We start from the raw sequence: 13690 nt of genomic DNA on the forward strand, positions 1-13690 counted from the left end.
ACAATGACCTACACATTTGTCACCTTGTTGGACCCCTGGTGAATATTTAAAATAATGCTGAATATTGTATCATATGAATGTATCAGTATATTTAACCATTCTCTTGGAAAATTTAGATTGTTTCTAATTTGTTGCTATTGTTAAAGAAGGTGATGGTGAAAAACTGAATCATAGAGCTTTGTTCTCTTTTGTTGCCATTGTTGTGTTTTTAGTATTTGTAAGATACATCCTTAGTGGAATTGTGGCTCCATGAGAGTTTGCTTAACTGCCCAAGTGTGAGGATGTGAATGTAATCTGTAGTGTCAGTTAGGTTCCACTTGGGGAGCTTTGGGAATCACACTCTTTGAATAGTTGTCTAATCGTAGCTAAAATGTAGCTATAGTGTCAATGGGGACAAGTATACATAATTTATTCTCTTTACCATCTGTCATTTCCCCCTCAGCTTCTCTCCCTCCAAGTATATAGACAAAAAAAGAAGTCTCTTTTTGTCTTTCTCATTTATTTTGAAAGAAAGTGGAAGTCTTGATTGTCCAATAGTTGATTCTGATTTTATGTAGAAACAGGAGATTGGGGACATCTACTAGAAGTGTAGAGATGTCCCCATGTGTAAGGATGTCTGTAGATCACTTGCTTTCTCTGTGTTGGTTTCTTTCTTCTTAAGTAACTGCTTAGAGTTCTTCCTCTTAGGGTTACTGCAAGTTTACAAAATTATTTTGTGGTTATAAAAATAAGTGCTGTTGTAGAAATTTTGAACAATATAGAATGTATAATGTAGACAATTAAAGCCCTCTTATAATTACTATTTACTATATATATATATTTTTTCCTAGTATGTTTATACATACTAATAAGTATGATTTTTAAATCACATATATGAGCTGTTTAGCAGTTTGCTCTTAACAATATTATCTGGGACTTTGTTCTATTTGAATATATTTACAATTATGTAGTTTTAAACTAACAAGTATGGGTGCACCATAATTTAGTCTTTTCTTTTTATATTTTTATTCTTATTTTTTAAAAAGCACATTTCCTCCAAAAGTATCCCAATTAGGGTTATATTGAATTTGTGTTTATTCAGTGAGAATTGATTTCCTTCACATTTTTATTGAGCGGTCTTGTGTGCCTGGTGGATACCAGGAGGGAGGGATTCAGGAAGTTTATATTCTGATGCACAAAGAGGGGGGCAGTGAAATGTAAACAGATAATTTATATGTATTTCCTTTAGTCCAACTGCTTCCTTTTAGTTTCGAAAACCTGGGATCTGGAGAAGTTAGGTCAAATGCTTAGGGTGCCTCAGCTAGTTAGTAGCCAAGTTTGGTCTAGATTTCTGGTTTGAGCTCTTATCACACAGATCTCCCTTGGTGTGCTGTCTGATTTAATAAACCAGAATGCTTAAAGTATTACTGATATTACACAGTTGCTCTTGGGTGTGTCTAAGTAAAACTTCCTTAAGGAAGGATGCAACCTTTGGAGTATGCCGAGAAAATGTGCAGAGACACATTTCATGAGGAGGAAATGCAAATAAGCCCAAGTAGCATAGATTAGAACAATGGCATTTGGGTATTATTATAAACATATAGTAGTGAATTACATGATTAAATGACGACATGATATTTAGGGGACTAGGCACAAATGATGGTTCGGTCCTATGATAGGATCTGGAGGTCGGACAGTGAGAGAAGCTGTAAATCCTCTCCTCTCCAAGGACAGCCATGCTGGAAGGTCGGAGTTTGCTGGCCAAACTCTAAAGAAAAAAATTAACCCTTTCAACAGGGTAGACGTATAGAACTTAAAATTGTGTCAAATTATGGATTTTAAAGTAAGTTTTAGCTTTTAGGGGGTGAGAACCCTCTTTGGACCTGCATATAAAAAGTTGTTTCTTCATTAAGTCATATGAGTTCAGTACACATTTTCAAAATTATGAGTGAAAGTTTCACAGGTATGTAGTAAATGCCTAAACTTTCATAGAAATATATAGTAAATGTCGGGGTCTCTATTCACAACTTTCTAGATGACTGTAAATTGAAGTCAGAAGACCTGACAGTTGCCACTAGGCACCCTGAGGTCTGAGCCCACCTCTGCCCTCTGGACGCAGCCAGAGCCCACTCCCCTTGTCTGCATCCCTCTTGCTGAGTATCTGCATGGCGCTGTCCCCTCGCTTCCTCCTGGGCATGGCTGAAGTGCGCCTGGGGGACCCCCGTCTTGACCACACTGTAGAGACCATGCTGTCTGACCTTCCTTTCCTTTGTTCCACCTTTCTCCCCTGTTCATAACCCCTCAGCTGGAGGTGAGCTTGAAATTGGTAGCTTACAAAAGAACCTCTTTAGTCACTGAGAGGAAATTCTTTTACATGATTGAAATTCACAACTCACAATTTAGAAACTTCATTTTATATTAACAGTAACATAAAAGCACATTTCTCCTCGTTTCTGTGGTTCTGATATTGGCGTAATAGTTTAAATGTCAAAACCTTAAAATTTTGTGTTCATTGAGGTGGTTTCTATCACATTAAAATGGGAACTGTTCTTTACATATCAGTGTTATTCTCTAATTTATTGATTCATCATAATCACCTGGGATCATTATAAAAACAAACCCATAACATCAAGAGTACACTGGATTCTTTCCTTGATCTGAGTGTATTCATTTCCTGAAAATGAACCTAGCTGTATCCTTATATGTGTGCTCTTCTCTGCACACATCATACTTTACTAGAAGCTCTATATATGCATAAAGTATACATATACATACATGCACACACATATATATGTTCATAAACATGAACACACATACATATTTATACGCATACATTTACAAAACAGGGTGGAACCCAAGTCAGTATAAAGATGTTTATCAGACAGTTCTTATTAGTCAGGACTGGGAACTGCTGAACTGGGACACAGCTCTGGTGGTGTTCAGGGACTGAGTAGGTGCCTCTAAGTATTTATGTATATGTATATTTTTGTACAGAGAATTTATAAAAATTCTTATTATTTTACAAGTGATGAAATGGACTTAGCTGCAAGTTCCTGATGGAAACTTAAGGGCTCTTGCTCATCGTCCAGGACTGTTTGCACTGTAGTCTCCTGTGAGGTTATAGGGGAATCAAGGGTTAGTCTTTTTCTCCCTCTTTTAATGTCAGGAAAGGTTGCCGTTAATTGAGGAAGATGCAGATCGTGTGAGCACGGCTCCTTCCTCAGCTCATGTGCACGGAGCAGACTCCTGAGAGCGAACAAGACAGTCTTGAGGGCACAGCTGCCTGCTGAGGGCCTCGGTCATCAAGTCAGTTGACTTGGTGTGAAAGAGATGCAAGAGGCTAGTAGGCTAGTTGTCACTGCGTGCATCTTATTCCTTGCCACAGACTTGGGGCATTTTTAAGGAGAAAGATGGTTATTTTGGTTAGTCACAACTAAATGTCCTTCATTCCAGTGATGATCAGTTTCTACAATAGAGAATATGCATATGCCTTTCTGGAAAATATACCAGTGTATGAGTACTTGAGTAAAGGGGGAGGAGTGCAGTTATTTTTTTATTGGAAAAAAATTTAATGCAACACACAAGCAAGCTTAAATTTAACAGTTAGCCCTGGAAGGCATGATGGTCAGCCCACTCTTAGACGAGGCGGATCCTGCAGCACTGAGGCAGAAGGAGGATGTGTCCAGAGTCATGTCTGCTGATTCTGGGTGGACTAGGTAGGAATAAATGCTGGAGGCGGAATTTCAGTGTGTATGGCTTAGTGAGGTGCTTGTGTTTCTTATTTCACTTGATGAGATTGTGAGATTGGGCTGGATTTGTATTTACTGGGGTGCAGAGGGTGGGGGGAGCTTTTTCTGTGAAGTGGGGTTTTTAACAAAACTACATTAAGAAATGGCAGTGTCATAAAGAAAGCATATTTTATCTCTGGCTAGGAGGGACTGGTGCATTGATCATAGTCTGGCTGAGTCTCTGGCTGATCTTACTTCTTAAGCCCACTACTCCCACCTCGATCTGTCACAGGGACCGTTGAAATGTCGTAGTGATGTCTTTTCCCACTAGGTGGCACAATTGCTCTACCTAACTGATTCAAGCTCATTGTGATTCAGTGAGTTATGGTGATTCATTTCTTATTTTAATAACTCAAGGAGATGCCACAATATTTGTTACCATATTCTTGAAGAAAACTTTAGCATACTGTTTTTGAGTTATGAGAGAGAAAGTGGTACCGTATTTCCTTTGCAGCACCTGAAGCTACAGTAAATGTGATGATAAAAATTTTACAGCTGTATTAAGACTGTAGCTTTGTCCTCACCAAAGGTGTCAGCCTCTTGCTCTGCATAGACTATGCAGGATCACAAGTATTCCAAGTCGCTGCAGTATCTGGGGAGGTAAGGGTGAGTTAAGGTTACTGTGACAGCTTTCTTCTGCATTCTTCCCAGTTTTGCAGTCGAATTTGAGATTCTTACTAATGGTACTGGGAGCATTTAGATCATCGGGTTAGAACATGAATATAGAAACCTGTGAAGCTTAGCTCAAGGCAGTCATCTGTTAGCCTCTGTCTCTGTCACTTCCTTCATCAACCACAGGTTTGTTTTCTTGACTCCATTCAAACGGAATAGACTGTGTTGCTGCCTTGCTCAGCATTCTCTGCTGTGGAGCTGTCCTTATCTGAAGTGAGCTTCTGTCTCCCTTACTCAGGAGAGAGGATTGCTAACCGAGGTTTAACTCGATGGGTCCTGGGGCCAGACACTCGGGGTACATTGATACAAGAGTCCTGTGTCTGTCTTTACCAGTTGTGCGACCCTGGCCAAGTGATCTAACCTCTCTGCACCTCAGTGTCTTCATTTGTGGATGGGAGTGATAGTAGAATTATTGGAGAGGATTAGAAAGAGAAGCCTGGTAAAGAGCTTAGAACAGTGGCCTGCACGTAGCAGATTCTCAGATGTCAGTGACTTTTGTTAATAAGTACAGCTCCATGGGGTCGCAAAGAGTCAGACACAACTGAGCAACTGAACTGAACTGAACAGCTGTTGGGTCTTTAGGAAGTCTCTCCTGAAGGACCGCCATCACCGTCACTGCATCCTCAGGCTGTCCTGCAACTGCGCTTGTTGCCATGGGTGTTTCTGTTCTCTTCTGTCACCTGTGTGTTGGTTCAGGGAACTGCAGGAAATTGTTTTTCTTTTGTATTTGGCCTGTTTAATACAGTGTTCTCTATGTAGTGAGGGTAGTTCAGTAAATGTTTGACTAAGCTCTGTTAAATTTTGTACATTTTCTTGATGCATCTTACACACCTTTAAATGATGTTACCCCCCAAACAACTCATTCAGTTGTGCTACGCATAATGGTAAGTTGTCCAAAAAGGCATGGTTTGTGTAGCTGTGTAGTTCTTTAAAGAATCAGGGTGATGCATACATGTATCTGTATCCATCATGATTTAAGATTGGACCATTCTTCCTGGCTGTTTTTGTAGGAGTTTTCAAGTTTTTAAAAACACGGCATTATGCAATGATAGGATTGTTTTTAAAGCAGAATACGCTTAACCCTGTGTCTGAGTCTCCTGCTTCTGATGACATTAGATGTCAGCTAAGCTGCACAAGGCAAGACTGCCTGTAGCTCGCCGATGACCCTGGTCCTGTCCTGGGTGCCCTGGGGAAGGCGGGTGGGGGCAGAGCCTGGGCCTTTCCCTAAGCCCCGTGGACTTTGCTCGTCGGCCTGATCACACTCAGTCAACCGCTCTGCCTGCGGTGGCTGTTTGCCCCAGATTGGGACGAACTCTGGTTAACCTTTAATCTTCTAGAGACAAAATCAAGATTATGGTTGCCAGATGATACAAAGTGCTGGGAACCCCACCCTGCCTGTGGTCTTTGTCTCAGGCAGCTGGTACTTCTTTTGTTTCCCTTGTTTCATCTTTGTCCCCCACCTCAAATATCCAGTCATCCTTTGTTTTTCATAGGGGCAGGTGGGAGTTGATTTTGTTTTCTGAGATTGAAAACTCATTTTTGCTTAAGAAATTCACGCGGGAGGTTTTAAAAAATGTTCCATTTTCTTCATGACCTGCCAACAGCACCTGGCAGGCTGTGTAAAGCAGCCAGGCAGGTGATGGGGAGGGCCTTGGGAGTGCAGAAGCTGAGGTAGGGGTCCCTGTCCACCGCTAATGAGAGGAAACGAGGGCTGGGGACGGCTCAGAGAGGGCAGGAAGGTGAGACAAGGCCTGTCACAGCACTGTCTGTGTCCGTGGCTGTACTGAGTTCACGCTTGTCCAAAACGCTCTGTGAGGCGCAGGGGAGAGGAGGCCTTCCCTCCGTGGTGCAGTTTTTAGTTACGTGATAACCTAGCTCTGTGGGTGTGAGCAAGTTGCTGAGGGTAGCACAGTCTTAAATATGGTGCTTGTCAGGTACCACTGGATACGAAGTCATTTTATCAACAGACTGAGCCAAGATTTGACCTGAGTCTGTCTTACCCCGTACCTAACCTGTGCTGCCTCTCTTTCCTTTCCTTTCTTTCCTTTAGTTAAAGTATAGTTAATTTACAGTATTGTGTTAATTTCAGGTGAAGAGCAAAGTGAGTCAGCTTTATATATGTATATTTTTTTCAGATAATTTTCCTTTATAATTTATTATAAGATACTAAATATAATCCTCAGTGCTATGCAGTAAATCCTTGTTGTTTGTCTCATTGTGTATAGTGGTTTATGTCTGTTTTCCCACACCCCTAATGTATCTCCCCTTCCCTCTCTCCTTTGGTAAACCGTACATTTGTCTTGTATGTCTGTGAGTCTGTTTGTTTTATGTATAGATTGATTTGTGTTATTTTTCAGATTCCGCATATACATGATATATGATTGGTTCTTCTCTGCCTGACTTCATTTAGTGTAATAATCTCTCGGTTCATCCATGTTGCTGCAAATGGCAGTATTTCATTCTTTTTTATGCCTGAGTAGTAGTCCATTGTGTAAAATACACGGCATCTCCTTAAGCCAGTCATCTGTTGGTGAGCACTTGGGTTGTTCCCGTGTCTTGGCTGTTGTAAAAAGTGCCCCTGTGAATATCGGGGTGCCTCTGTCTTTTCCAGATATGTGTGCAGGAGTGGGACTGTGTGTTCTGTGGTAACAGAACCTCCACACTGTTCTCCCTAGCAGCTATACCAGTTGACATTCCCACCAGCAGTGTAGGAGGGTTCGCTTTTCTCCACACACTCTCCAGCATTTGTTATCTGTAGCCTTTTTGATGATATGTGCTGCCTTTCACCTTGCTAGAAAAAGAACCTGAAATGTTAACATTGTACATATCACAGGCCACTAGCATTCATTCAGCAAACGTTTGTCTAACCTTTATTGAACACTGGGCAGGGAGACAATGAAAAGAAGGAAAAACTGGGGTTTCACTGGTGGGTATCAGATGGTAATCCTTTTCTAAGCTGCATGGTCCCCCGTGTGTTAACTTATTTCATCGAACCTTCAAGGCCAGGTGCTGTCGCTTCAGCAGCTATGATGCAGTTCTTTCTCCCTTTGCTTTAGAGTTGAGTCCTGAGGCTGGTCTCTAAGAACACCTGAAAGATGCGACTTGACAGGCCGCCTTGTGCTGGTTGGTGTTGCTCAGTCGCTAAGGCACGTCCGACCTGCAGCCCGGTGAACCGCAGCACGCCGGGCTTTTCTGTCCTTCCCTGTCTCCTGGAGCTTGCCCAAACTCATGTCCATTGACTTGGTGAGGCCGTCCAACCATCTCATCCTCTGTCACCCGCTTCTCCTTTTGTCTTCAATCTTTCCCAGCATCAGGGTCTTTTTCAATGAGCTGGCTTTACACATCAGGTGGCCAAAGTACTGGAGCTTCAGCTTCAACATCAGTCCTTCCAATGAACACCCAGGACTGATTTCCTTTAGGATGGACTGGTTTGATCTTCTTGCAGTCCAAGGGACTCTGAAGAATCTTCTCCAGACCACAGTTTAAAAGCATCAATTCTTTGGTGCTCAGCCTTCTTTATGGTCCAACTCTCGCATCCATACATGACTACTGGAAAAGCCATAACTTTGACTATGCACACCTTTGGCGGCAACGTGATAGCTCTCCTTTTTAATATGCTGTCTGGGTTTATCATAGCTTTCCTTCCAAGGAGCAAGCGTCTTTTAATTTCATGGCTATAGTCATCATCCGCAGTGATTTTGGAGCCTAAGAAAAGAAAATTTGTTACTATTTCCACTTTTCCCGCTTCTATTTGCCATGAAGTGATGGAACCAGTTGCCATGATCTTAGTTTTTTGCATGTTGAGTTTCAAGCCAGCTTTTTCATTCTCCTCTTTCACCTTCATCAAGAGGCTCTTTGGTTCCTCTTCACTTTCTACCATTAGAGTGGTATCATCTGCATATCTGAGGTTGTTGATATTTCTCCTGGCAATCTGTGTACAACATGGCAAATGTTAAATCCACATTTAGCAGCAGCAGCTGGGATCCACTGTTTTAGTCTGTTTTACTGGTCCTACCACCAGTTAGTTTTTTATGTAAAAACAAAAGAACAGATAAAGACAGAAAAAACATCTAAAGGATGCTTTTGTTTCCCTTGTAATATATTTAAGTAAATCTGATCAGAAACAATGGGGGCAGTTTTAGTGGACCCTGTTACTGATGTAGCAGACTGTGGTTCTGCCCTGAGAGCATGGGCAGGACAGGCTCCCAAGGGCTCCTGCATCGCAGCCGGCCTGTGTGTTCACTTGCCTAAAGATCATATGACTGACTGGGGATCACGTGACTGAATGTGTGCCCACACCACACATTCCGTACTCTGTTAAGGTAAATAATAGCGTCTGGAAACCTGTATGCTCACAGAGACTATATAGCAGAAGTTGGAGGTGCGTTTATTGTTCATTCAGCAGATATTTATAAAAAGAAGGAACCCATGAAGCACACCTCCAGGGCTGACCCTCATTGACTGTAGGTTGTTTTTTTTTGTCTCTTCCCCTCACGTGTTCTTGACTTGAGCATGTCTCATTACCTGGCTTTTGTCCTCTGACCTGTGGTCCACCCCCGGGGTCTAGAGTGCCTCGGGCAGCATTTAGGGTTCTCCCAGGCAGGCATGCAGCCACCTGCTCTAGCAACCTTACTTTTCAAGGCTTTTTGTTTTGCAAAGAACCGTCCATCATTTTTCCGTTATTTGGCATAATTTACTCTGTTGTGAAGTAATAAGCAAGGGACATACTTTGAAACATTTCATCCCCCAATTAAAAAAATCACCAGTTTCAACTTCGGGGACAAACAAGGGCCTTTATCATTTACTGACTCTCAGGTAAATTGGAATTTTACTCTATTCTGAGTGGAGTAACCAGTCAGTTTGTGAGTATATTAGATGTAAAAAAAAAAAACAACCAGAAAATTAGTGCCTTACTATTAAAATGCACTACATGTAGTTACTGTCTGAATTAAACTGGGTCTTTTGTCAGTGGAAAAAAATCCTCCCTGGTATTAGAATATATGCTAACGAACTTTAATTCTTTCTCAGAGTTGATTTCTGTTTCCTACTTGGTGGTCAGTTATACCGCAGTTGGGGAGGATGGTGTGGCGTAGCTGAATCGCATGCTCAGACTAGACGCTCTGACTCTCCCAGGCGTCTTCTGCTGGCTGTGTCACACTCAGCCTGTCCCCTCAGCTGAGTCTGGTCGTGGCCCCTGGAAAGTGAGACCTGAGGGAAGGGCCTTAGGGCTGGAAGGGGTGCGTGTTTGCTTCCTGCCATTCTGTGCTCCCTGAGTTTTCCTTTCTGAGTTTGTCTTATTTTTGTAGTTGATAAGGAGAGTCACACCAGGAGTATTAGGAGGGTAGTGGTCTCTTACCGTTCTGGGAGAAAGCCTGGGAAGTGTAGAGAGGACGTGGATCCTCATTGGGGTGGCAGCTGGTGGAGTGTGAGTCAGTTTCCTCGTGTTCCCTTGGTGCTTGCACGCTGGCGCTCGCCACCTTTTGCTGGACTTGGGGAGCAAATACTCAGTGCTGTTCATGGGATTTATCTCGCAGATTTTCTTTAACATAAAAGTAGGTTGCTTGCTCTTCAATCTGAGACTAAACCCCCATTTCATATTTCTTTTTATTTATAAATAATTATGTTTTCAAGTACCAAAGTAATATTTGCTTATCATAGAAAATTTAAGTAGAACCTTGTTTTAAAAAAAGAAAAAACCAGAATCATAACCTCACCATCCAGAAATAAGTACTGTGAGTATTTATTTGTTCAGCCACTTCTCTGTGAGATTTATATATGTAAGATCCATAACGAGATGACACTATGTAACTCTGTTTTGTTCCTATCTTGTCTTTATCTTTATTCTCATGCATGGCAGGCCTGAAATACATATATATAATCAATATCAGTTCTGGAGCCCGTAGACTGTGCCCTGTCCCTGCTCTCGTTTACGGCCTCCTGTCTTGTTTTTCAGTGGATGAATACATCGCCATTGCCAAAGAGAAGCATGGGTACAACATGGAGCAGGTAACGGTGTGGTTTTGTTGTTGTTAAAAATGGGTTTTGTACCTCACCTGTTAGGTGTCTCATGGTTTGTGTGTTAGGCAGCAATGGTTTCCTCATTAGCCATGTCTGGTGGTTGCTGGCAGTGCGCCAGGGGCTCTGATCCGCTTGTCGCTGCCTGAGATGAGCAGCAGAGACCCTTGGCCTGGAGGGTCAGCAGCAGCTCTTAGTGGGTGCTTGGCACAGTGCTTTCTTACGTGAATATATGATTTGTTTCTTGTTCCTGTGGTTTCCTGACTCATGTCACACTCAAACCTACTCAGGCCTGTTTTAATTGTTTTGAATCATTTTTCAGGTTGTAAAATTTTACTCAGGTTTTAAGAATTGTTTGGAGCCAATTAATGAGAAATCCACAATGTTAATTTTTCTCCAGAAACATGATATCTTATTTCAGCCTTATTTTTAGTTACAGCTTTTTTTTCAGATTATCACCTTAAGTTGGATTAATATTTTCCTTTGTATTGATCTAGATTTTACAGCCTATAAATAATTTTTTTTCATTTACCCTTATGCCCAAGGATACCACTAATTTTGGTTACATAGACGTGGACACTTTCTTTCTGCCATGGCCTCGCTTTTGGTTATTTTACCTGGTAGAACTGTTAGGGAAGCCAGTTACAAGAAGGTAGTTGCAGAATCTTTCAAAGCAAGAAATGTATGTCTCTTTCTCCAAAACCTGCTCTTGAACCTCACAAAGCTGCTTAGAAAATCATTAATTTTTCATTTTGTTTAGAAAGTGTAACTATTATTGGGTGACTGCTAAGTGCACTTGTATGAGATTTGTGAGGATTTTGGTCTCCCAAATTATGATTATTTCCACTTTAAAATAGAATTACGGGGAGTTTTCTTAGAAAAGTATTCCTGAATTCTCTTGTTTCTACTTTGTTCCTTACTCATTTGTATTTTTTTTCCTTTCTGAGCTGAAACCCAAAACTCTTTATGTTTGAACTTTTTGGCCAAAGAAAAACAGTGGTGTGCTTTTTGAGTCACTTTCTCTTTCATGTCCACTGGCACTAGAGTGTGACCCTTTTATGAGTGCAGGTTCCAGAGCCCACTGCTTCTGCCATTGTCCACTGTAACCATCAGCAAGTTACTGGGTTTCTCAGGCCCCTGTATTCCAATTTGAGTCATGAGAAGAGGGGGACTTACCTTGTAGGGCCTGAGATGAACGAGTTAGTACACAGAGGGGCACGCAGCAGCAGTGTCTGTGAGTTCCCATGTGTGTTTGTCGGGGTGTAAAATATGCTCCCTTTTGCCAGCCTCATTCCCACGATCTTTTAGTCACGTTGGTCTAAAAATTTCACTGATACTATTTTTCTAGGCTCTTGGGATGCTCTTTTGGCATAAGCATAATATTGAAAAATCATTGGCTGATTTGCCCAACTTTACCCCCTTCCCAGATGAGTGGACTGTGGAAGATAAAGTCTTGTTTGAGCAAGCCTTTAGTTTTCACGGGAAAACTTTTCATAGAATCCAACAAATGGTGAGTAGGTGAGAGCACTGTGTGTGCGCCAGCCCCCGTCCCCTTCCAGCGCCCCGGGAGGGCTGTCCTCCTCCAGTGTCAATGTCCTGTGTCTAGTGCAGCGGGAGCTGCTGGGTGGGTGACGCTTCCCAGCCCCAGCCCAGCCCAGCTCTCGGGGTAGGACTGCCCAGAGTGTCCTGAGAGAAAGGGTCTCTGATGGTGAGTGGGTGAGGCGCGGCGTCGGGGGCCCTGTCTCCCTGAGGAATTCTGCTGATCTCTCACGTTTTAGAATGGTATTTGGTGGACTCCTACCATGAACGCTGACTGATGGTCACGTTAGTGCTAAAATGAATTCCTTAAAAAACAACCTAAAAGTTATGTTAGAAGCTTCAGCTCTGTGAAAACCCTGATTCATCTTAAAGTGACTCTGCAGTCTTTCATGGGCCAAGTTTCACTTGCAGTCAAAACTTCAGTCATTTGAAACTGTATCGATGAGGGTTCTTCTATGAATTCAGAGAAAAATGACTGTGATTTATGACATTTCTGAATATGTGAGCGTGATCCTTATGAAATATATGTACACACATTTGATCTTTAAAGATTAAACCTGAAGCAGCTCATCTCTTCCGTCCAGCTTCCTGATAAATCTATAGCAAGTCTGGTGAAGTTCTACTACTCTTGGAAGAAGACGAGGACTAAAACCAGCGTGATGGACCGCCACGCTCGGAGACAGAAGCGTGAGCGGGAGGAGAGGTCAGTAGGCGCGGGCGGTGTCCCAGCCCTCCAGGGAGCCCTGCCGGCCCTGGCGTCTCTAGGAGCAGGTGGACACGCAGAGGAAAGGGAGGGGACCGGTCTCCCCAGGGCCTTCAGGGTGGGCCCGAAATTTACACAGAGGAGCTGCGTTCAGGGTGTTACGTTCTGAAGGCATCTTTCCTCAGCACTCTGCAGTCACAGTGAGTGAACTTCCCCACATGTTCCTCTCTTCCCCTTAGGGGTGTCTCCTTTAGCAAAAAGGAATCTCTTACTTCTGGGGTTGAAATTTGCTCATGTACTTCTGCAGGATTCAGCTGACATGTTTTTATGTCTGATTTGTTAAACATCTGCAGTTTAGATTTCCTTCCTCCCTTTCTCGACCATCTGTTCTGTGTATGTGAGCGAGAGCGCGGGTAGGGGATCCTTTTATGACTTCTCTGTTTTTATTTTTTTTTTAATTTATTTTTCCCTTTATTTTTATCAGTTGGAGGCTAATTACTTTACAATATTGTAGTGGTTTTTGCCATACATTGACATGAATCAGCCCTGGATTTACATGTGTTCCCCATCCTGAACCCCCCTCCCACCTCCCTGTGACTTCTTTATAAGGAGCTTAGTTTTAAGGACGGCTCAGTGTGCGGGACACACCTAAGACACCACGCCCTCAGCCTTACGTACAGCAGAGGTGTGGACGTGGCCTGTGCTCGCCCACGGAAGTGGGTTCTGCTCTCAGTGAGAGGCCTGCTGGTGGGCTCCATGCACTCATTCCCAGGTCTCTGTCTCCTCAGGTCTGAAGACAAGACACAGAATGGGTTTTGTGTTAGTGGGAATATAGGTGGCTTTTAAAAATTATGTTTTCTACAATATATTACTTTTATAAATTAACAATACAAAAATAAAATGAAGGAATAAAATAAACTCTATGATCTTCATGGCCCTGTCTCAGGAGAGTGTTTTATGATTTCAAATGTAAGGAATGACGTGTGGGGACAAG

At 42.5% G+C, this 13690-nt stretch overlaps 1 protein-coding gene across 1 annotated transcript in view; it reads left to right on the forward strand.

Annotated features, from left to right (window-relative positions):
- Window positions 1–13690, forward strand: part of RCOR1 (REST corepressor 1) — a 118732-nt gene that overhangs the window by 85694 nt on the left and 19348 nt on the right. Inside the window, exons 4-6 of the mRNA XM_043921330.1 lie at window positions 10393–10445; window positions 11803–11964; window positions 12578–12696. Coding sequence (XP_043777265.1) covers window positions 10393–10445; window positions 11803–11964; window positions 12578–12696 — 334 coding nt within the window. The remainder of the gene's footprint in view (window positions 1–10392; window positions 10446–11802; window positions 11965–12577; window positions 12697–13690) is intronic.

The sequence above is a fragment of the Cervus elaphus genome, chromosome 13, assembly GCF_910594005.1.
Source record: "Cervus elaphus chromosome 13, mCerEla1.1, whole genome shotgun sequence".
NCBI classification, from domain to species: domain Eukaryota; kingdom Metazoa; phylum Chordata; class Mammalia; order Artiodactyla; family Cervidae; genus Cervus; species Cervus elaphus.